The sequence below is a fragment of the Suncus etruscus genome, chromosome 1 (genome assembly GCF_024139225.1).
Source record: "Suncus etruscus isolate mSunEtr1 chromosome 1, mSunEtr1.pri.cur, whole genome shotgun sequence".
In the NCBI taxonomy this organism is placed as follows: Eukaryota; Metazoa; Chordata; class Mammalia; order Eulipotyphla; family Soricidae; genus Suncus; species Suncus etruscus.
The window spans coordinates 189844268-189869249 of record NC_064848.1 but is presented as its reverse complement, the minus strand read 5'-3'; the positions used below and the strand labels follow the sequence as shown (position 1 = coordinate 189869249).

General features: G+C 46.1%; 1 protein-coding gene across 1 annotated transcript in view; it reads left to right on the top strand.

Annotated features, from left to right (window-relative positions):
* The window catches only part of RETREG3 (reticulophagy regulator family member 3), a 34581-nt gene extending 9920 nt beyond the window's left edge, over positions 1–24661 (top strand). Inside the window, exons 2-9 of the mRNA XM_049779730.1 lie at positions 7387–7493; positions 13466–13499; positions 14649–14775; positions 16350–16434; positions 18365–18502; positions 19696–19778; positions 22278–22410; positions 22784–24661. Of these exons, the coding sequence (XP_049635687.1) occupies positions 7387–7493; positions 13466–13499; positions 14649–14775; positions 16350–16434; positions 18365–18502; positions 19696–19778; positions 22278–22410; positions 22784–23241 (1165 nt within the window). The 3' untranslated portion in view covers positions 23242–24661. The remainder of the gene's footprint in view (positions 1–7386; positions 7494–13465; positions 13500–14648; positions 14776–16349; positions 16435–18364; positions 18503–19695; positions 19779–22277; positions 22411–22783) is intronic.
* Positions 24662–24982: the final 321 nt, after the last annotated feature.

Genomic DNA, 24982 nt, shown 5'->3' with positions numbered 1-24982 from the left:
GAGATTGCTCCTGTTGGACTCAGCAGATCATATTGTAGTGCCTGTGTTCAAGACATGGACCCTGGAGCCCACTGTTTAATCACGCTGGCCACTCTTTTTTTTGGGGGGGGAGGGGGTCACACCTGGCAGCGCGCTCCATGCTCAGAAATCGCCCCTGGCAGGCTCGGGGGACCATATGGGATGCCGGGATTTGAACCACCGTCCTTCTGCATGAAAGGCAAATGCCTTACCTCCTTGCTATCTCTCAGACCCCTCATTTTTTAAAAAATAGTCTGAGGACTGGAGTGGTAGTACAGTGGGTAAGGGCACTTTCCTTGCACTCGACCAACCTGGATTCTATCCCCAACAACCCCATTTGGTCCCCCGAGTCCATCAGGCATTATCCCTGAAGAGTAGAGCTAGGACAAATCCCAGCATCATCGGATATGGCCTAACCCTCTCCTCCCCCCAATTAAATAGAATTAAAGATGGTTTAAAAAAATAAAAGTGTGTTGGTTCCAGGGGTCTCAAACTTGGGGCCCGTGGGCCGCAAACGGCCCTCCATACAATAATTTGTGGCCCTGCCCTAGAAGAATCTTTTTTTGTTTTGTTTTGTTTTAGTTGTTTGGGTCACACCCCCCAATGTTCAAGGCTTACTACTGACTTTGCACTCAATGATCACCCCAACTTTGCCTCCTGCGGCTCGTAGGTAAATTGAGTTTGAGATCCCTGATTAGACTAACATCCAAGTGGTCTACTTCTTGTGACTCTGTGGTTCCCTGACTTCTTTCCTCTTTGCACTTTATTTGTTGTTGAAGAAACTAGTTAGTCCTGTATCATGTCCCACAGACTGGATTTTGCTGATTGCATCTCCCTGTGCTAGTTCCTGTAAATTAATCTTTGGAGCTAGAGACTTGATCAAATTCCAATTCAAGTATTCTGCTTTTTGGGCCAAATTGTTCATAGATGGTATACTAGCTCATTTTTCATTTAATTTCTTTCATTCTTTAGCTCAGATTTCTTTCTTTCTTTTTTTTTTTTCTTTTTTTTCTTTTGTTGTTGTTTTTGGGTCACACCCGGCAGCGCTCAGGGGTTCCTCCTGGCTCTACGCTCAGAAATCATTCCTGGCAGGCTCGGGGGACCATCTGCATGCAAGGCAAACACCTTATCACCATGCTATCTCTCTGGCCCCATCATATTTCATTTTTTTTAAATGTAAGTGGACATGCTTGCCTTTTAAAGAAGTGAAAAATAGGTCCAGAGAGATAGAACAATGGTTAAAGCACTATACTTGCAATGTGGCTTACTCTGTTTAATCATTGAGCACTGCCAGGTGTTACTCTGAGCACAGAGTAAGGAGAAAGCTCTGAATATTGCTCCAACCCTACCTACTCCCCCCCCAAAGAAAACCCCAAAGCATGAGGAAGAAATGCGAAGAAAAATGAATTATGAACACATACTTGGTAGAAGGAAAAGTAGGCTGCCCTCACATTTAGTACATCGTAGGTAAAGATCTAAAGTTGGGTGGATTTGTGGTGGTTTTTACTAAATTGGGAAATTCTCTTGCTGATTATAGTTGCTGAAAAATGTTTCTGAGTGTTTTTTTTTTTTGTTTTTTTGTTTTGGTTTTTGGGTCACACCCAGCAGCACTCAGGGGTTACTCCTGCTCTATGCTCAGAAATTGCCCCTATCAGGCTCGGGGGACCATATGGTATGCCAGGATTCAAACCACCATCCTTCCGCATGCAAGTCAAATACCTTACCACTGTGCTATCTCTCCGGCTCCCATTTTTTCCTTTTATTTTTGGGCCATGAGTGACAGTACACTGGACTAATTCCACTCTGTGTTTAAGGATCACTCCAGCTGATGGTGCTTGGGTGGCCATGGAAAGTACAAGGGATCAAACTAGGATTGGCTAAGTACAAGACACAAGTGTCTTACTTTGCTATACTATCTCTTCAGCCTCAATTGTATTTTTTAAAATAGATATGAAGGAACCTATTTTTTGTTTGTTTTTGGGCCACACTCAGTGGCACTCAGGAGTTTCTCCTGGCTCTGTACTATCTTTCTAGCCCCACTTTATTTGTTTTTTTTTTGACCTATTTTTTTCCCAAGAAATGTTAATTTATATTGTATAGAAAGGTCTGAATTTCTAGTGTGGCTTGTTCAAGGAAAGAAGGGTAAATCTGGATCTAAAGTTGATTTGTGGACCTGGCTTAATCTTGTTCAAAGGGCTGGAGAGATAGCATGGAGGTAGGGCATTTGTCTTGCATACAGAAGGATGGTGGTTCGAATTCTGACATCCCATATGGTCCCCCGAGCCTGTGAGGAGTGATTTCTGAGCGTAGAGCTAGGAGTAACCCCAGAGCACTGCCGGGTGTGACCAAAAACCAAAAACCAAAACCTTGTTCAAGATGATGCTCATAGTTTGTCTTTTTTTTTTTTTGGTTTTTGGGCCACACCTGTTTGATGCTCAGGGGTTTACTCCTGGCTATGGGCTCAGAAGTCGCTCCTGGCTTGGGGGGACCATATGGGACTTCGGGGGATCAAACAGCGGTTCGTCCTACACTAGTGCTTGCAAGGCAGACACCTTACCTCTAGCGCCACCTTCCCGGCCCCTCATAGTTTGTCTTTATAACTCAGAATCTACACCTATTGTGAAACTCTTGACTGATTCATCTTTGTCTCAGGGCTAAAGTCCAATAAAATGCCTTGTCATTAAGGCGCTCCAGGGCTGTGACTCCACTCCCACACTCCATCCGCCTTCCTTGCTCCAGTTACATTAAACTACTTACTTAGAGTTTCTGAAATGTATCCATATCTGGCTCTTCTTCTTATCTGAATGTCCTCTCCTTCCCCACACCTACACGCTCTGTTTTTTCACCAGTTATAGGTCTAAACCAGCTTAGATGTCCTTTTTGTGATTATCTTTGTGTCTATTATATTGTGAGCACACACACACAATACTCAGGAGTATGGTTCATGTTTCATTCTATTCTATAGCTCACTGCTTATCTCAAGGCCTTGGCCTTCAGTGGACACTAAATAAATGCTGGATTAAATAGAGGCATAAGAATGCAAGGTAGAGAGACCATAGGGGCTTCCAAGATAGCTCAGAAAAACGGTAGTCTTAGTGTCACCATCTTTGGAAAGCCACCACTCTTAGGGGAGTTAATAATCTTTCTCTCCCGCCAGTTTCTGTTTGTGCTGTAATTGTGCTTGGGATAGATAGCTGACTGTCTGGAGCACCACCTCAGAGAGCCCTTACAAGGAATCTGGAGGAAATAGTCACACCAAGGACCGGAAGCACATTGGGGATAAGGCTTGAAGCTTTGTCCTTAACCTTGTGAAATTTACTTGTTTGTTGGGATGATTAACTGACTTTGGAGAGAAGATTGATGGCCCTGGGCAGCTCTTCAGGCTTGCTTTTGTTAAGCAGCTTTCATTCTTTAATCTCTGATAATTACAGAGCCTATAAATGGTAGGGTGGAAATTGGAATAGGTTTCTCATTGGTATGGGATTTCTAAATCTTTTTTCTTCCATCCTTCTTGCTCTACTAAAAGTCTTGTAATGTGGATTGATGTATTCTAAAATATAAAACTGACAATACGCCTGGCTCTGCACCTAGAAATTGCCTCTGACAGGCACAGGGGGCCACATGGGATGCTGGGATTCGAATCACCGTCCATCCTGGATCGGCTGATTGCAAGGCAAATGCCTTACTACTGTGCTATCTTTCTGGCCCCCAGTCATTCTTTCCTTTCAAAAAATTTTTTGGGTTGGAGTAATAGTATGGTGAGTAGAGCACTTGCCTTGTATGGCAACAAGGGGATCTCTGATAACCCTTTTAGTCTGCTGAGCATAGAGCCAGGAGTAAGCCCTGCGCATCACCAGAACCTCTCCCCCTAAAAAAATCATTTTCAAAATTTTGTTTTAGACCCCTTGGTTTGTAATACAATTTAATGGCCATTCTTACCCTTGCTAAATAGGTTGCTGTAATAACATCTAATGAAAGTCTCTATTGTAAAACTGAGTAGTAGTATTGTGTATAGTTATGTCCTGGTGCTTTATATTTTCTTCTAGTAGTATTTTTTTTTTTTTTTTGGTTTTTAGGCCACACCTGGTGACGCTCAGGGGTTACTCCTGGCTATGCACTCGGAAATCACTCCTGGCTTGGGGGACCATATGGGATGCCGGGGGATTGAACCGTGGTCGTCCTAGATTAGCACGTGCAAGGCAGATATCCTACCATTGCGCCACTGCTCCTGCCCCTTCTAGTAGTATTTTACTCAGTAATTTGTAAAGGTTACACCTGGCGTCACTCGGGTTACTCCTGGCTCTCTGCTCAGAAATTGCTCCTGGCAGGAATGGGGGGCCATATGGGATGCCGGGATTCCAACCACCATTGGTCTTGGGTCAGCTGCTTGCAAGGCAAAAATGCCCTACCACTGCGCTATCTCTCTGGCCCCTGTTTATTATTATTTTTGTTTGTTTGTTTGTTTTTGTTTTGTTTTTGGGCCACACCCGGCGGTGCTCAGGGGTTACTCCTAGCTGTCTGCTCAGAAATAGCTCCTGGCAGGCACGGGGGACCATATGGGACACCGGGATTCGAACCAACCACCTTTGGTCCTGGATCGGCTGCTTGCAAGGCAAACGCCGCTGTGCTATCTCTCCGGGCCCCTATTTTTGTTTGTTTGGGGGGGCACACCAGCATTGCTCTGGCATCAGTCCTATCTTTTTTTGTTTTGTTTGGTTTGGTTTTTGGATTTTGGGTCACACCCAGCAGTGCTCAGATACTACTCCTGGCTCTTCGCTCAGAAATTGCTCCTGGCAGGCTCGGGGGATCATATGGGATGCCCGGATTTGAACCACCGCCCTGTCCTGCATGCAAGGCAAATGCCCTACCTTCATGCTATCTCTCTGGCCCCATGGAATCAGTTCTATCTTTATGCTTAGGGATCACTACTGGTGCTCAAGGGTATGAATACTGGGGTGTTGAACCTCGGTTTACCATGTATAAGGCCAAGTATTTTACTCACTGGCCCAGATATGATTTTGTTTGTTTTTTGGGTCACACTCGGCAGCGTTCAGGGGTTACTCCTGGTTCTATGCTCAGAAATCGCTCCTGGCAGGCTTAGGGGACCATATGGGATGCTGCATGCAAGGCAAATGCCCTACCTCCATGCTATCTCTCCGGCCCCCCCAAATATGTTTTTATAGGTATATTGTTAGGCAACACTCTGAATAAAACAAGAAACATTTTTGAGATTAGATGTAAACTAGATAGTAGAACACTTGCCTATGTCAAGGGCAATCAAAATCCCAACAACTGAGGGTCAGAAACAGGGTTTAATTAAGGGAGAGGCAAAGGACCCTAACTACTGGTACTATTACTCTGGCCCTGACCCTCATATATTGATTTTGTGTTTCAAACTTTTTTCTTATATTCTTGGAATAAGTTGGAAAAAAATTACTCCTGGCTCTGCACTCAAGAATCACTCTTGGGGGTCCGGAGAGATAGCACAGTGGCGTTTGCCTTGCAAGCAGCCGATCCAGGACCAAAGGTGGTTGGTTCAAATCCCGGTGTCCCATATGGTCCCCCGTGCCTGCCAGGAGCTATTTCTGAGCAGAAAGCCAGGAGTAACCCCTGAGCACCGCCGGGTGTGACCCAAAAACTAAAAAAAAAAAAAAAAAAAAAAAAGAATCACTCTTGGATATGCTCGGGGTAACATTTAAGATGCCATGGTTGAACCTGTGTGCCAGGCAAGTGCCCTACCTGCTGTATTATTTCTCTGGCCCCAATTAGTATTTTATGAAAAATTTAATCCATAAGGAATAATTGGTCTCTAGTTTTCTTGTGCTTGTCTGGGTTTGGTGTCAAGAGTATTGTTACTGACCTCATAAAGTGAATCAAGAGCTGTTCTTTCTCTGTAATTTTGGGAGTTTGAGAATTATTGGTTAGTTAGAACTGACTTTCAGGTATAACTTTATTGCTAACTTTCTATGTGACCATTACCAGGTTGTTTTTCTTTTCTTTTTTTTTTTTTTTTAGACCCCACTTTTTAAAATATATTTTTTGTTTTGTATTTTTGTTTTGTTTTGTTTTGTATTTTTGGCCACACCCGGCGGTGTCCAGGGGTTACTCCTGGCTATCTGCTCAGAAATAGTTCCTGGCAGGCACAGGGGGACCATATGGGATGCTGGGATTCAAACCAACCACCTTAGGTCCTGGGTCGGCTGCTTGCAAGGCAAATGCCGCTGTGCTATTTCTCCACCCCCCCACTTTCTTTAATTTAGAGAAGGTTATGTAATTTAATTAAATATTAAGACATTTCTATCAGTTTATTGCCCTTCAACAGGTCTAATTTGGTAGCGAGATGTTTGTTTTCTTTGAGTTTTTGTTTGTGGCCACACCTAGCAGTACTCAGGACTCCTGGCTGTTCTCAGGGAGGGAAACATAGAAGGTACTGAAATGGAATTGGGTGAGCTCCATGCCAGACAAGCATCTTTTTTTTGTTTTGTTTTTTTTTTTTTGGGCCACACCCGTTTGATGCTCAGGGGTTACTCCTGGCTATGCGTTCAGAAGTCGCTCCTGGCTTGGGGGGATCATATGGGACGCTGGGGGATTGAACCGCTGTCCTTCCTTGGCTAGCGCTTGCAAGGCAGACACCTTACCTCTAGTGCCACCTCTCTGGCCCCCCAGACAAGCATCTTAACTAACCTGTACTATCTCTCTAGCTCCAAGATGTTTGCTTTTAGCATAACAACTTGTTATCGCCTGGAGAGATAGCACAGTGGTGTTTGCCTTGCTAGCAGCGGATCCAGGACCAAAGGTGGTTGGTTCGAATCCAGTGTCCCATATGGTCACCCATGCCTGCCAGGAGCTATTTCTGAGCAGACAGCCAGGAGTAACCCCTGAGCACTGCTGGGTGTGGCCCAAAACAAAACAAAACAAAACAAACAAACCAAAACGACTTGTTATCATGGATGAATTTCTCCCTGAAATTAATAGAATTATAGACTTGAAAGTTAGAAGGGCTTTAAGAGGTTGTTTTTTTCATCTTCGATCTTTGCAGAAGTTCTCCCATAGGGAAAATACCTGGCGTCCAAAAAAACTGAAGTAATTTACCCAAGTATATAACTATGACTTTAGTTTATTTGCCTCAGAACCTGTAATAAACATCTGGACTTTTCTGAAATTAGTTTAATTGGATAATGATCTTTGGAATTTTTTTTTTTGGTGGGGAGGGCAGAGGCCCACATTCAACTATGCTAGGGCTTATTCTAGGAGGGCTAATGGGACTGTATGGGACTATATCAACCCAAGTCAACCATGTGCAAGACAAGCGCCCCATACACTGTATTATCTCTGGCCCAGGATGATGATCTCTGTTGTTCTCTCTAGGTTCTTTGCACTGACATCCCTTCGTCTTGTGTTTTTACTTGCCTTCAGCTTGATGATTATTGTGTGTATAGATCAATGGAAGAACAAAATCTGGCCTGAAATAACAGGTGAGTTTGGAAACTCTGAATTGGAAACGGGCTTCCCTATAATCTTTTCTAAAATTTTGTTTTGTTTTGTTTTGGTTTTGGTTTTGGTTTACACCTGGCGGCACTCAGGGGTTACTCCTGGCTCTGTGCTCAGAAGGGCCTGGCAGGTATGGGGGGGCCATATGGGATGCTGGGATTTAAAACCACCGTGTGTCCTGGATCAGCTGAGTTCAAGGCAAACACCCTACTGCTATGCTATCTCTCCGGCCCAAAAAAAAAGGTGTGTGTGTGTGTATGTATGTGTCTGTCTGTATCTATATCTATCATCTGTCTGTCTTATCTATCTATCTATCTATCTATCTATCTATCTATCTATCTATCTATCTATCTATCTATCTATCTATCTATCTATCTATCTATCTCTAATCTATCGTTTGGTTTTTGGGTCACAACCAGCAGAGCTCCTGGCTCTACTCTCAGAAATCGCTCCTGGCAGGCTTAGGACTATATGGGACACCAGGATTCGAACCACTGACCTTCTGCATGCGAGGCAAATGCCTTACCTCCATGCTATCTCTCCAGCCCCAAAATATATATTTTTAATTTGAGGCACCATGATTACTGTTAACAATAAGGTTTGGGGCCGGGCGGTGGCGCTAGAGGTAAGGTGCCTGCCTTGCCTGCGCTAGCCTTGGATGGACCACGGTTCGATCCCCCGGTTTCCCATATGGTCCCCCAAGCCAGGAGCGACTTCTGAGCACATAGCCAGGAGTAACCCCTGAGCGTCACTGGGTGTGGCCCAAAAACCAAAAAAAAAAAAACCCAAAACAATAAGGTTTCATACATACAATGTTCCAAAACCATACCCTCTTGGAATATCTGTTCCCTCCACCATGATCCCTTTTCCCTCCCCTTCTCTACCTTCTGTCCCCTCAAACAATTAAAAAAAAATTTTTTTTTAGGAGCCAGAAATATAGCAAGGAGGTAGGGCATTTGCCTTGTGTTTAGAAGAATGGTGGTTCGAATCCCCTTAGCCTGTCAGGAGCGATTTCTGAGCATAGAGTTAGGAGTAACCCCTGAGTGCTGCTGGGTGTGACTCCCCACCCCCCAAAAAAAACCCAAAATAAAAATTTTTAAATTAAATGACTGAGATACAGAGGTAAAAAGTTGATAGTGGAGTTTTGATCATAGTGTTTCAATTCCCATCCCTTCACCAGTGTTCATTTCCACCACCATTGTCCCCAGCCCTCTCCATTCTTCCCCCCATCCCACTCCTAGCTGCCTCCATGGCAGATACTTTTCTTCTTTATCTCTCTTTCTGTCCTTTTTACTTTCAGGCATGTGGTTTGCAATACTGTTGTTACTAAAGGGGTGTTATGCACATCACTTTACTTCTTTTCAGTTCCTACTTGTCCAGGTCATTTCTAACCATTATTGTCATAGTGGACCCTTATCTGTCCTAACTGCACTTTCCCCAATTAAACAGTTTTTAAAATTTATTTTTTGGGGAACCACACATGACAGTACTTAGGGGGTTCCTCTTGGCTCTGCACTCACGAATTATACCTGGCGGTGCTTGGGGAACATAAAGAAATGCTGGAGGTTGAACCTTTGTCATGTACAAGAAAAGCACCGTAGCTACTGTACTATATCTTTCCTTTTTCAAACAGTTTTTTTTTTGGTTCCACCCTAGCAGTGCTCAGGGCTTACTCCTGACTCTATTCAGGGATCATTATGTGTTGCTTGGAGAACTAGAATGCCTAAGATTGAACCAGTGTTAGTCAAGTACAAGGAAGTACCTCAATCCCTGTACTATCTCTCTGCCCCTTACCCTATATTCTTTAACTATAGTATGAAGGTTTTTTTTTTTTGTTTTGTTTTGCTTTTTTGGTTTTTGGGCCACACCTGGCGGTGCTCAGGGGTTACTCCTGGCTGTCTGCTCAGAAATAGCTCCTGGCAGGCACGGGGGACCATATGGGACACCGGGACTCGAACCAACCACCTTTGGTCCTGGATCGGCTGCTTGCAAGGCAAACGCCGCTGTGCTGTCTCTCCGGGTCCAGTATGAAGGTTTTATAAGTTATATAGACCTATGAATTTTTGGGGAGGAGTCATATTTATGATGCTCAGGGTTCCAGGCCTTGCCCTCAGGAGTTATTCCTGGTAGTACTTGGGAATGTCAGGATAGAACCTAGGTTGGCTCCACGCAAGGGAAAGGCCCTACTTGTCATACTATTACTTTACCCCCAAGCCATGAATATCATTTAATGTCAAATAATGTCAGTTATTTGCTTTAGGGGATACTGGAAGAGCAAGTAGTTTCTAAGAGCTGAAATTTACCCTTCTTGGTTATTGATGTTTGTTATTTTATTTGTTTTTGTTTTTTGGGGGGAGGGGTTTGAGTTATACCCGGCAGTGCTCAGGGGTTACTCCTGGCTCTACACTCAGAAATCGATCCTGGCAGGCTGGGGGGGGGGGCGGGGGGGCATATGGGATGCTGGGATTTGAACGACCGTCCTTCTGCAAGGCAGACACCCTATCTCTCTGGCCCCTATTTTATTTGTTGTTTTGGTACCATACCTACTTTTTCTCAGGAACTACTCCTGGTCCTGCTCTCAAGGGTCATTTCCAGCGGTGCTGAGGATTGAACCCAGCCTCTTGCTTTCAAAGCAAAATGCTCCACCTTTTGAGCTTGCTCTCTGACCCCTTCCCATTGGCTTTTTGGTTTATTTTTGGGCTATACACAGTGGTTCTCAGATTTACCTCTAACTCTGTACTCAGGATCATTCTTAGTGAACTCCACATTCCATATGGGGTCCTGGGGATCCAACTTGGGTCAGCCATGTGCAAGTCCAGTGCCTGATTTTGATGTACTATCTCTGCATCCTCTCCCATTGTTTTTTTGTTTTGTTTTTGTTTTAGGCCCACACCCAGTGGTGCTGAATCCTATTCTTGTCCAGCTCAGGCAGGGTATCCCAGGGATTGAACCCAGATTGGTCATGAGCAAGGCAAGCTCCCTACCTGATGTACTATTGCTCTGGCTCTTTCCATTGTTTCCCAGGAATAGAACTTGGATCAGCCTTGTGCAAGGAAAGCGCTTTACCCACTGTACTCTCTCTCCAGAATAAGTAGTCCTTAAATATTTGTTTGTTTGTTTTCAGTGTTAGGGAAAGAACCCAGGACCTTGCATATGCAAATCAGGAGCTTTACTTCTAAGCTAGATTCTTGCCTGTTTGTTTTTACTTTTTGTAGGAATCACCCTTCCCCCCCAAACAGGGGCTGGGGACAGGGTAGACTTGGGTTACTCCTAGATTTTTTTTTGTTTTTTGATCTTTTTAGTCACACCCGGTAATGCTCAGGAGTTATTCCTGAGTCTGTACGCTGGTGACCAAATGGGATTCCAACTATCGAACTCAGGCCAGCCGCATGCAAAGTCAACGCAAAGTCAATGTACTGTCTCTCCAAAGTCAGTGTACTGTCTCTCCAGCCCTACATTCCAGATTTCTCGGCAATGTCTTTGGTGTGGGCCTGATGGCTCAGTGCTCAGGACCACTAGAGCTACATCTTTAGGGGTCTAGACATGCACATATCAGAATATGCATGCAAAGTATGTGCTCCAGTTCTTTGAACTGTCTTTCAGGACCAGCAATTTAAGTGATTTACTTATTATTTTTGTGAAGCAAGATCATTTCTATTGAATGAAACTTACTTTATTTAGACAAATATGAGAGGAGAGAGAGGTATGTGCTCGAGGAGGAACATGGGCTTCTCCAGAATGGAAAAAGCAGTCATAGAGACAAGCGAATGGAACACATATTCAGAGGAGAACGTGAGCTTGAAGAGCAAGCCTCTTTTATTTGTTGAGTTCATTTTTATGATATCGTAGGTCACAGTTTCAGTAACGTTGACCTTTATGGTATTTATGTATAAAGATACTGTATCCAGACATTCCTTTTAATTACTTGGCAGTGCACCAAGCTAGATATTGTGACTCATAAAAGTACCCTAAGATATGGTTCATTATTTTAAAGGTTTTCGATAGAATAAACATAAGAAAAGTTAAATGACTTGGAAGAAGTACCAGTAATGTAACTTGAAATTCTTTATGTGGTCAGTAGGTTTGTCCTTTATTTGGACCCTAGCTCAAACCTTGAACAAAGCCCAGATTTGGATAGGTGGAAAGAAGTGTGTTTCTAGAGGCCTCAGTAATGTGATTAGCCAATGGAACCAGAAGCTACAGAGCAGAAGTGAACCCATTTCATGTGAGTGAAGAGGTCACTAAAAGAAATCCCAGGAATAAAGCACAGCTTGTGTTGGGGATTGGGTTAGAAATAATACAGCCTTAAAGTTAGTCCTAGGCGTTTAGATTTTATCCTCTACACTGTCGGTGGTCATTGGAGATTTCTAAAAAAATTTTGTCGAGATGCTATGACAAATCAATTTGGTGATATACAGAACACATAGAAAGAGAAAAGAGGGGCCGGGAAGGTGGCGCTAGAGGTAAGGTGTCTGCCTTACAAGCACTAGCCAAGGAACAGACCGCGGTTCGATCCCCCGGCGTCCCATATGGTCCCCCCAAGCCAGGGGTGATTTCTGAGCACATTGCCAGGAGTAACCCCTGAGCGTCAAACGGGTGTGGCCCAAAAACCAAAAAAAAAAAGAGAAAAGAGAGTACAGAGAGGGAGGACCTTTTAAGGTGACTGGCAGGATCTCTGTGAGGAGTCAAAGCAAGTGATGGATGATTCGGAGAGCTGGGAAGAAGCTAGACACTCTAGGGGCCCAGGGATATGGCTCACATAATGAAGCACATTTATGTCTCCCTTAGCATCCTCAATACTTTTGGCTGTGGAATCTCCATTATACCACTGGGTTATGGTTTCCATATTTGGAAGAAAAAAAAAAAAGGAAGATGATGTATGGGCTTGAAAACAGCAGGCTTTGAGATTTTAACCTAGAAGTGTAGGAGAAGGAGAGTATAGTTAGAGATCTGCAGCAGCAAACAGGAGCTTTCATGCATAAGGAGTGAGAGTGAGGAAAGTTGTTAAAAGGTTTTGGGCGTATTAATTTTGTCAAGTTGGCAGTTTATTCAGATTAGAATATATAGCTTTTTTGTATATTCCTATTCTATTTTGCAAAGATTTCAAGCTGTCATGTATTTTACCTGCCTGTCAATTTCTGGTGGGAGAGAGAAATTGACGTGTACACCACACCTGAAGACACTCACTCTGTGCTTGGTCACTCCTGATGGTGCTCAGGTGTGGTGGCAGGGGGGGGGGGTCCAGAGGCATTACCTGACTAACCCCCAAACCATCACTTTGGCCCTCATCCCCTATCTTGTGGCTGGTGAATGTGACAAGATGTTTTATGCCATTCATTGTAGTTAATAGATCTTTTTTTTTGTTTGTTTGTTTTTTTGGGCCACACCCATTTTACGCTCAGGGGTTACTCCTGGCTATGTGCTCAGAAATCGCCCCTGGCTTGGGGGGACCATATAGGACGCCGGGGGATCGAACCGAGGTCCGTTCCTTGGCTAGCGCTTGTAAGGCAGACACCTTACCTCTAGTGCCACCTTCCCGGCCCCGTTAATAGATCTTTATTTTAAGAAAATAGGTCAGTTCCTGGGGTTGGGACAGTTAAAATAACATGCTACAGTAGCCTGGTATATGCTGGTAGTATGTGAGCAGCCCAGACACACTGGACGGAATGGGATAGACCATTTTTCATGTTAACCTTGACTTTCGATGATAGTAATTAGAGGAGGCTCAAATGGTCCATTTGGCTCCTCCCTCTCCACAGAGAAACAAGCAGGCATAGTCCGTCATCCTTTGCCTGCAGCTCCCTAATTCTGGCAGCATAACATGGTGTCTCCATTTTATTGACTATTTACTCTTCCCCAAACCATGTAAAACTCTCACTGTCAAAACAATAGCCCAGTCTTTTTTCTTATTTAGTTTTCTCTCCAACTAATGCTTGTGTTTGTTTTACTATTGTAGTGCCAAGACCTGACAACGCATTAGACAATGAGAGGTATGTCTAGAGGTAAAACCAATGATGACCCCTTTGTTGCACTGATTGACCCCCTCCCTTGTTTTTTGGGTGGAAGTTTTTGGACCACAACCCTTGGTGCTCAGGCGTTTCTCAGGGATCTTTGTGGTTTCCTGGAGGACCATATGTGGTGCTGGCAATTGAACCCTGGTTGGTTGCAGGGCAGACATCCTACTTGCTGTACTATTGCTTCGGCCATAACCGATGCTCTTATTCTAATATTTTAGTGACATGTTATCATGCCATGCTCTAAAGTTACAAACTAGGAGCCAAATAAATGGTTACCGATATTATTTAACAAGCAGCAATATGGTGAGATAGCTAATGTGTTTGGAGAGTTACAGGACCATTTTCTGAAGAAGAAGAAGAAGAAAGAAAAATACTCATTCCTGTCCCACAGCCTGATATACCAGATGTTAGATATGTTATTCAGTCTTAGTTTGCAAACTTAGAGGCAGCTAATTTCCTTGCTCTCCTGGCCATTTTATCTACTAGGCTATTGAATGTTTCCTGTGATCTCTGGTGATTTAAAGTTCCTGGTCAGAAAATCCTCTCATCAGTATCAGCAGGCCAAGGATTTCTCTTGTGTCTTAGCTCGAACTTTTACCTCTCAACTTATTCACCCCATTTGATAGAAGAAATTTCTCTACTGTGCTTGATAGTGGAGTTGCTTTTGTTTTCTCTCTGAGGGGCACTTCCCTCAGCAGCAATGCTGTTCAGCTAGTGCTTTCCTTTCTCCCCTGATTGCAGTCACAGTCGATTGCAGCGGTTTGAATGCAGGGAAGGTGTTTCTAAGTACAGAGGATCTTGGAGCCAGTGGCACGATTATATATGTGGATTAGGCTGCTTGCTCACAGGGTGGAGTTGTCAGAACAAGTTTGCCCTCCTAGCCTCTGAATTCAAGTTTCAACCTGGTAAGTCAAGAAGAAAGACAGGCTTCACCTCCAAAGCACCCAGGACTAGCCACACCCAGCCCCTTCTTAAGCCTGGAAGCTTGGCTGCCTATAGCAGAGTGTGTTTTGTATATTTGGAAAGGATGACTAGTGGGCTCCCTGCAGCAAAATGTGTGTGTGTGTGTGTGTGTGTGTGTGTGTGTATCTCCTTGACACCCTCCTCTTATCTTTTCCCTAGCTGGGGTTTTGTGCATCCTCGGTTGCTCAGCGTACCCGAGCTCTGCCACCACATAGCTGAAGTCTGGGTCAGTGGGGCCATCTTTATAAGGAATCTTCTGCTTTTCAAAAAGCAAAATCCAGGCAAGGTAAGACTCTTCCCTTTTTCCACTTTCATTTCTGGTTTTCAGTTCAGTGTATGCTAAAGTGAAACAGCCCTTTTATTACAAATCTCTTTCAAAAGGAAGCTTTAGGAGAGGGCTCCTGACCAGCCACAATATCTGAGACAAAGCTTGGTGACACATCCTTTGGGGTATTTGCCACTTAGGGTTTTTTTTGTTTGTTTGTTTTGGGGCCACACCCAGCAGTACTCAGGAGTTACTTCTGATTCTGTGCTCAGAAATTGTTCCTGCAGACTCAAGAGACCATTTGGGGTGCCAGGGATTGAACTGTGTTGGCTGCATGCAAGGCAAGTGCCCTACTTGCTGTGCTATTGCTCTAGCCCCATATTTGTCACTTACATTATAATGATCATCTTATTGCAAGGAAGAGAGTTGCTATGTACATTCTGTGTCAGATAAAATATGGTAGATTATTATGTTTTTAAAAACTTAATACTTAGGTTAAAAAAAACACATCTCCACTTCCAAGAGAATTTGTGGCTAAATTAATTTCCCAGCATTGGAAGGTATATCAAGTGGGTAGCTACATAAAAGGAGTATTTTTGTTTGTTTTGTTTTGGGGTCATGCCTGGTGGCATTTGGATTGCTCCTGGTTCTATGCTCAGAAATTACTCCTGGCAGACTTGGGGGACCATATGGGATCATGCTGAGGTCAAAGTCAGGTTTGCCTTGTGCAAGGCAAATGCCCAACTCACTGTGCTATTGCTCCAGCCCCATAAAAGGAGTTTGAATAGGAGTAAATGCCCTTCTTTTTCTCTTTCTTTTTCTTTTTTTTTTGGTTTTTGGGCCACACCCATTTGATGCTCAGGGGTTACACCTGGCTAGGAGATCAGAAATTGCTCCTGGCTTACACCTGGCTAGGGGATCAGAAATTGCTCCTGGCTTGAGGGGACCATATGGGACGCCGGGGGATAGAACCATGGTTCGTCCTACGCTAGCGCTTGCAAGGCAGACACCTTACCTCTAGCGCCACCTCTCCGGCCCCACCCCCCCTTCTTTTTCTTTATTTTTTATTTTATTTTATTGGCCACACTTGGAAGTGCTCAGAGCTTATTCCTGACTGTGTTGAGAAGTCATGCCTAGCAAGCTTGAGGGACTGACTATATAGGGTACCAGGGATTGAACCCAGGTTGGCCATGTGCAAGGCAAGCACCCTACCTTTTGTACTATCACCCCAGCTCTAGAGTAGACATCTTTATGCTCCAAATTTGGATTGTGACATTAGTGAGCTGTATTTGTCATTTTGACATGTCCAAGTACTTGGCTCATAGATCCTAAAGAATTTCTTAAATCCTGAGTCCAGAGAGATAGTTTAATCCTTAGCCTTTCATATGGTCCCATGAGCCTGCCATGACTGAGCCCTGAGCACTGCTGGGTGTGGACCAAAAACCAAAACCACACTCACCAACCCTACACACAAACCTCCCACAAAACCCCTTATATCCTTAATATCTCCACATTAATCACCACCTCCACCTTTCATTCCTACCCTATCTTCTGCCATGTGATAGAGATTTAATATTGTTTCCTGACTCCCCCAGTTCTGCTTGCTGAGCTGTGGGATACTGACCTTTTTGACTGTCTTGGGCCGCTATGTCCCTGGGCTCCTGCTGTCATACTTAATGCGTAAGTATTATTATATATAAGCTTTCCTTACTTACCGCTCCTCCAGCCACACCAAGCTCTTGATCTGAGGAGAAGACATATATGGATTATTCAAGAAATGACCTTTTTGTTTTTGGGCCATACCCAGTGACGCTTAGGGTTTGCTCCTGGCTATGCACTCAGAAATCGCTCCTGGCTTGGGGACCATATGGGACACCAGGGATCGAACCCAGGTCCGTCCTGGGTTTAGCTGTGTGCAAGGCAAACACCATACCGCTGTACTATCGCTCAGGCCTCAAGAAATGACCTTTTAATGTTTTCTTTTAATTTTTTGGGAGGTGCCTCCCAAGCAGTGTCTTGGTGTCCAGGGACTACTCTTGGCAGTACTTATCCTAGCTGTGTATGTCTCACAGTTCAGTGCTCTGGCCCAAGGACACAGTGTTGCTTGGAATCAGTAATGCTAGGGCCCACCAGACCATCTCAGAGATATGGGGTGTATCTGTGGGCAGTCCTATAGTGGTGGCAGGGTTCTAACTCAGGGCCTAGCATTTGCCAGGCATGTACTTTAGCCCTTTGAGAGACATTTCCCTAGCTCCAATTTTTCTTTTCTTTTCTTTTTTCTTTTCTTTTTTTTTTTTTTTTTTGGTGGTGGTGGGGAATCACTTGATCCATAAAGGTCCCTCTGGAAACCACAACAGGATTTATCTTTGGGCCATATTTGGTGACACTCAGGTTACTCCTGGCTATGCGCTCAGAAATCGCTCCTGGCTTAGGGGACCATATGGGACGCTGGGGATCAAATTGAGGTCTATCCTGAAAGCCATGTGCAAAGCAAATGCCTTACCCCTGCGCTGTCGCTCGAGCCCATTTAAATTTTTTTTTTAAAGAGACCATATACAGCAGTGGGGGATTGCTGTGGATGTAGCTATTTGTGTGCTTGGGTCACTCAAAGGTGCACAGGACTTCCTTTTATATTTTTATGATCTCTTTTTATATTTTTTTGACAAGTTTTTTTTTTTTTTTTTTTTTTTTTGGTTTTTGGGCCACACCCGTTTGACGCTCAGGGGTTACTCCTGGCTATGTGCTCAGAAATTGCCCCTGGCTTGGGGGGACCATATGGGACACCGGGGGATCGAACCGCGGTCCGTCCCACGCTAGCGCTTGCAAGGCAGACACCTTACCTCTAGCGCCACCTTCCCGGTCCCATTTTTTGACAAGTTTAAGTGTATAAAAATAACATTTTTTTCTGGGGCCACGGAGATAGCATGGAGGTAGGGTGTTTGCCTTGCATGCAGAAGGATGGTGGTTCGAATCCCGGCATCTCATATGGTCCCCCAAGCCTGCCAGGAGTAACCCCTGAGCGCTGCCGGGTGTGACCCAAAAACCAAACAAAGAAATGAATGAGAATCCACCAGTATAACCTATAAAGCAATGATTTTTCAACTGCCAATCTACACCACTTAAATGCACTGTTGTATAAAAGCTGAGAAGTCATTGGTGTACAGGACTGTGTTCTTATTTCAGGATGGAAATTTTAACATCAATGTAATGTATGAAGTGGAGATAACTGTTGGCATCCTCTAGGATGGTAGTTTTCCTTGGAGGGAGCACATTTTTGTACTGGCATGAACTCAGCTTACTTGGAGCAGTTTGATTATACATCATGCTCCAGAAGCTCCTTGAGTGGTTCAATAGTGTCGTTACCAAGGGCTGCCTTGGTTGTTTCTGTCCTTGGTCTGTCAATAGAACTGCCTGTAGGTGACTGCAGAAGGACCAGTCTCCCAAACTTGGCCCCCTGGTCCCCTTCGTGTAGTAAGGGAGATCTGACCTGCAGAATGAAGCAGAGTTATCCCATACGAAGTACTCAGGACCTGATTGTATAGTGACCAATATTAGTGTTTCTTGCAACCCCCTCCGCCATTTTGCCACTGTTTTTCTTTTCCTGTCTCAGTTGTCATTGTCATGACGTGGCCCCTCACTCTGTACCACCGGCTGTGGGATCGAGCATATGTCCGGCTGAAGCCAGTTCTCCAGCGGCTGGACTTCAGTGTGCGTGGCTATATGATGGCCAGGCAGAGGGAGAGACAATGTGAGTATTGAGAGGAGGCCTCCGTGGCAGTCTATGAAAAAGTCTATGCCTGACATCATGGGTCGTCCTCAAAATTAGGGAGGTTTGGTATATGGTGTGTCGTGGGGGGAGGGGGGCGCGGTAGGGCAAAGAAAACATTCTATTCCATGGAAATGTCTGTAGGCTTTACACTTTCCCACTTGTAGAAGATTAGGCTCTTCAATTTTAAGCAAGACTATGAGAAGTTCTCCCAAGGTGAACAAGAGAGTGAAGAGGTTCCTAGTGTAAACTGTGCTTCATGCTTTCTTTTTTTTTTTTTTTTTTTTTTTTTTTTTTGGTTTTTTTTTTTTTGGGCCACACCCGGTAACGCTCAGGGGTTACTCATGGCTATGTGCTCAGAAGTTGCTCCTGGGGCCGGGCGGTGGCGCTAAAGGTAAGGTGCCTGCCTTGCCTTCGCTAGCCTTGGACGGACCGCGGTTCGATCCCCCGGTGTCCCATATGGTCCCCCAAGCCAGGAGCAACTTCTGAGCGCATAGCCAGGAGTAACCCCTGAGCGTTACCGGGTGTGGCCCAAAAACCAAAAAAAAAAAAAAAAAAAAAAAGAAGTTGCTCCTGGCTTGGGGGACCATATGGGACACCGGGGGATTGAACCGCGGTCCATCCAAGGCTAGTGCAGGCAAGGCAGGCACCTTACCTTTAGCGCCACCGCCCGGCCCCGCTTCATGCTTTCTTGTTAGCACTTTCCTTGTGCCCAAGCACACAGTATGGTATTCAGTGTTTACTGTAGGTGCCATTTCGATCCTTTTCCATCCAGGAAACTGAGTTCATTGTTGGTCACTGGGAGGTCTTTGCTACTCTGGAGCCAGGCAAAATTTCTCACTACAGAGCTGCTTGCCGAAGGTGAATCAGAACTGCCACCCCAGAAGCATGTCATTGCCACACATGACGATCATGGGCCCTCTCCAGGCCACCTGAAGACTTTCTCAGGAGCCTGCTTTGCCCAATCAACCACACGCTCCTTTGTCTCCTTCATGACACTTCCATTTTCCACTTTGACACTGGTCTGCCCTGATTCGGAAAGTTGACTAGCCTGAAAGGGAGGCTTAACTCCTCAGCTCTGGCTCATGGTTATGGAGGCGCAGGGCCACATTCAGATGTTTTGTTTTTCCTTATTTTAATTTCATGTTCACAAAGAATTTCTGCTCTCTGTTCAGCACGCCGCAGAGCTCTGCACCCCGAAAGCGCTGTAGATGACCACAGTGACAGTGAGGAGGAGCTTGCTGCCTTCTGTCCACAGGTATCATGGGTAGGAGGCCCTGGCTCGCTCACTCTCTTCCATCTGCATCTCACAGGAGGCAGTGCCCAGACTTTCAGGCTCTACATATGCCCTCCAAACCTCTTTGCCCTGCCCCACTAGCAGTGAGGAGAGAAGTTAGTGTCCCTAACTTCTTAGATTCTCACACCCTCTTTCTTTTTTTTTCTTTGGTTTTTGGGCCACACCCGGCAGTGCTCAGGGGTTACTCCTGGCTGTCTGCTCAGAAATAGCTCCTGGCAGGCACAGGGGACCATATGGGACACTGGGATTCGAACCAACCACCTTTGGTCCTGGATCGGCTGCTTGCAAGGCAAACGCCGGGCCCTCACACCCTCTTTCATGCTCCCTCCAAACTCCCACCGTCTTGGCACAACCTCTGGAATTTATTAATGTGTGTGTTGTGTATATGTGTCTGTCTGCCATGATGGCACAACTTGTGGAATTTATTAGGGTTTTCTTTGTGTGTGTGTATCCAGTCCTATCCCTTTTTTGGTCATATGCACAGTACTCAGTACTTAATCCTTGTTCTGTGCCCAGGTATTAATCCTGGCAGTGCTTGTGAGACCATCCATGGTGCTAGAATCAAACCGGGGTTGGCCTCATGCCTGTCTTCACCCCTGTACTGTCTCTTCAGTCCTTTGAGCCACCCACCCAGTCCCGACATGATCATCATCCACACAGCCCCTCCACTTCAGCTTGGGTACTGTGTGTGTCTGGCCATCTGTGAAAGTTTTTGTTTTTTTTTTTTTTTTTGGTTTTTGGTTTTTGGGTCATACCTGGCAGTGCTCAGGGGTTACTCCTGGCTGTCTGCTCAGAAATAGCTCCTGGCAGGCACAGGGGACCATATGGGACACCGGGATTCGAACCAACCACCTTTGGTCCTGGATCAGCTGCTTGGAAGGCAAACGCTGCTGTGCTATCTCTCCGGGCCCAGTGAAAGTTTTTTTTTTTTTGTTTTTGTTTTCGGACCACACCCGGCGGTGCTCAGGGATTACTCTTGGCTCTGCACTCAGAAATCACTCCTTGCAGGCTCAGGGGACCATATGGGATGCTGGGAAGCGAACTCAGGTCTGTCCTGGGTTGGCCGTGTGCAAGGCAAACCGCCCTATTGCTGTGGTATCTCTCTGGCCCCAAAAAGTATTTTCTGAATCAGTTATTTCCCTAACAATAAAACAGCTGATTGATTTCCCAGGACTGATTTCCTACTTGTAGTTAGATTGACGAATAAGATCAATCTTAAGAGTTGACTGGGCCCGGAGAGATAGTACAGCGGCATTTGCCTTGCAAACAGCCGATCCAGGACCAAAGGTGGTTGGTTCGAATCCCGGTGTCCCATATGGTCCCCCGTGCCTGCCAGGAGCTATTTCTGAGCAGACAGCCAGGAGTAACCCCTGAGCACCGCCGGGTGTGGCCCAAAAACCAAAAAAAAAAAAAAAAAAAAAAAAAAAAAGAGTTGACTGGCGAATTGGCGCTAGAGGTAAGGCCTTGCAAGCACTAGCCAAAGAAGGACTGAGGTTCGATCCCCCGGCATCCCATACGGTCCCCCCAAGCCCGGGGCAATTTCTGAGCGCTTAGCCAGGAATAACCCCTGAGCATCAAACGGGTGTGGTCCGAAAAACCAAAAAAAAAAAAAAAAAAGAGTTGACGGGGGGGGGGGGGGGGGGGGCAGAGAGACAGCACAGTGGTAAGGCATTCGTTTGCCTTAGATACTGAAGGATGGTGGTTCGAATCCCGGCATCCCATATGGTTCCCCAAGCCTGCCACAAGCGATTTCTGAGCATAGAACCAGGAGTAACCCCTGAGCACTGCCAGGTGTGACCCAAAAACAAAAACAAAAACAAAAAAAGATTTGACTGTGCGACTAGAGTGATAGTAGTTAGGATACTTGCTTTGCATGTAGCTATCTCAGGTTTGATCCTTAGAGTCCTACCAGGAGTTATCCCTGAGCACAGAGCCAGAGTCAGCCTTGAGTGCTGCCAGGTGTGACCCCCATAGCCCTCAAAATAAAGTTGACTCAGGAGCCAGAGAGATAGCACAATGGTATGGCATTTGCTTGCAGGCAGCCAATCCAGGACGGACAATAGTTTGAATCCTGGCATCCCATATGATCCACCATGCCTGCCAGGAACAATTTCTGAACTCAGAGCCAGGAGTAACCCCTGAGCGCTGCCAGGTGTGACCCAAAAAAACAACAAACGAAAAAAAAAGAGTTGACCATGTTTTTCTTGAAGGTCTAGCCTAAAAGGGGTCAAGATTATGATGTGGGGCCAGATAGATACAGTGGAGGTAGGGCATTTGCCTTGCATGCAGAAGGATGGTGATTCAAATCCTAGCATCCCATATGGTCCCCCACTTGAGCCTTTCAGGATCAATTTCTGAGTGTACAGCCAGGAGTAACCCCTGAGTGCTGCTGGGTGTGACCCCTCCCCCAAAAAAAGGCAAAAAAGATTTTGATGTGACTTCTGTCTTTTCTTTCCTAAGTTGGATGATTCTACTGTTGCCAGGGAATTGGCCATCACTGACTCTGAGCATTCAGATGCGGAGGCCTCCTGTACGGACAACGGCACATTCAATCTGTCTAGGGGCCAGACGCCTCTCACAGAAGGCTCGGAAGGTGAGGGGGGTCCTTATGCTGGAGTTCACCAGGGCTCTGGTTGTAGCCTCTCAGTTTCCAGGGTAGAGAGGCTGCCCATTTCTCCTGCTGCTTCGTTATCTGAGCCACAACTCAGGTGGCAGAAAAGCTTTGGAAGAGATTGCCAGATGGCCCTCTACTGTCCTGCAGCCATTAGTTCCATGATTGCTTCATGGGGAGGCGGTGGGGAAGCATCTCTGCATTCTGTGACTGGAGGGAGGTGGCCTGCAGCACATTTTCACTTTGCTCTGGGAAACTGGGGGTGGAACAGTCCGGCTTACGGTCCTGAGTCTCGAGGCTGGGGTCCAGGAGCTCAGGCCATTGCCAAATGGCAGACACCTCTCTATTCTTCCAGACCTAGACGGTCACAGTGATGGCGAGGAATCCTTTGCCAGAGACCTTCCAGACTTCCCTTCCATTAACGTGGATCCCACGGGACTGGATGATGAGGATGACACCAGCATTGGGATGCCCAGCCCCATGTTCCAACCCCCTCTCAGGCCTGAAGAACTGCGGGTGCCCCCTGCCAGCCACGATGAGGCTGCACTGCCACAGCTCCTGCTTTCCGCCCTGCCTGCAGGATCCAACCTCACCAGCAATCTCGCCAGCCTGGTCTCGCAGGGAATGATCCAGCTGGCCCTGTCAGGGGCCTCCCAGCCAGACCCACCTGGCCCCCCTCCCCGGAGAGCAACGAGAGGCTACCTCCGGTCCCCCAGTTCAGACCTGGACACTGATGCAGAGGGGGACGATTTTGAACTTCTGGACCAGTCGGAGCTGAATCAGCTGGACCCTGCCAATTCCAGGAGTCACTGAAGCAGAGACTTTTGTGGGGGGGTCATTGGTTTGGGTTTGTTTTTCTCCCCATCCCACATAAAGAAGGGCAAGGGGAGAGTCCAGGCCCATCCCCTGAATTCCATTTGTTTGCTGGTCAGCCTGGCTGCCCTCGAGGCCTGCAGAGAGAACACACTCTCGCCAGTTCCCACCGAGGTCCCCACTGCTGAATGCTGAACTCAGTCCCTGAAGTGAGAATGAGGCCCCAGGGGAGGCCACTTTCCCTCAGGAAGGTAACTGTAGGGTACATATTGGTCCCCTTGAGGGGTGCTGCTCTTTGCGTCTAGGTCTGGGTGCATGGGGTCCTCCGTGCTAGAAAGCCCTTTCCTTTCTTCCTCCTGGGATGGTGTCCCTAGAGCTCCAGGAGAGCAGCAGCTGAGAGTTCCATGTCATGTTCCTCAGCCCTGGTTTGATTTTTCTCATTCCCTAGGCACATCTGGCCTTTGAGTCTACACAGCAGGTCTGTTCCCTCTGTCTCAGCCATCCTCATTTCTGGAGGCCTAACCCAGCTCTCCAGAATGATGCTGGTGAATTTAAGAAATGTGAGCACGATGCAGAGTGGGCCTTGGGGTGAGCAGGCGAGTGGGCGCCTGAATGTCCGGGCCTGCCTGGTTATCTTTGGTGCTGCTAAACCCCTGGTTCCACTTGACTGTCAGCCTGAGCAATGAGCAAAGCAATACCACACCCATCCCTGTGTTCCTGTTTTTCTCCCTGCTCCTCTGGGGAAGCAATAATCCCATGGGGGAATGTCAAAAGTAGCACTTTACAAATAGCTCAGTGGCATTCATCCCAGGAGCCACCGGCTCTTCTTGCACCAGCTTTTCTTACTCCCTTTCAGCTTCCCTAATGCTTTTATTTTCAACTCCCCAACTTGGCAGGGGCTTCTTAACAGATGAGCCCAGTTCAAGAAAATGTCTATAATCAGCTGAGACCCCTCTAAAGAGTAACTAACTATTTTACTGCCCTAGTAAAATCATGTGTGACATAAGACCAAAAATGATAGTTCTAACCTATGCCAGTCTAGTCTCCCTAGTCAGAGATCAAGCCAAACTCTTCTTTCCTTTTTCCCTCTGCATCAACCTTTTGCTGATCCTCAGGGACCATTCCCCCGACATCCCAGACCTGGGTGAGGGATGTTAGAGCCTGTTTTTATGTGCTGCTGGGGGGAGTGCGAACATGTCTGCTCTGGGCTGATGGGCACAGTAAAGACAAGGGGAGGAAAACAGTTAACAGTGAGAAGGAAGGTGAGCTCGGTGCCTGTTTCATAATCATTTACCTATTGGTGAAAAATATAATGCCATCTCCCCAATGGTGGGTTCTCCCAGACTTTGGGCACCTCGTTTCTCCTCAGAGCCCAGATGTCCTACAGGTGAACTCTGATGTGGAAGATGGGAGGTGTGGGAAAGGAATAGGGTCTTGTGTGTTTGCATGAGTGAGTGTGTGTGTGTGAGTGAGTGAGTGAGTGAAGCATAGCTTCAGGCCTTGGGAGTTGGCAAGTGGGTGGGGTGTAAGGAGAGCAAGATTTTTGGAAGGTGTTTCTTGTACCTGGGGGACCCTGCTCTGAATTTACTCAGTCCTCCACTGTGAATTGGGGTGGGTGGGTGCTGGGGAATAAATCTTGTATGACAATAATCTTGCAAGAGATGGGTGTTGTCTGGTGGTGTACTCTCCGCTCTGTTAATAGGCGACAGCTGTGATGACCAAAATGGTCCCCTCCCAGAAT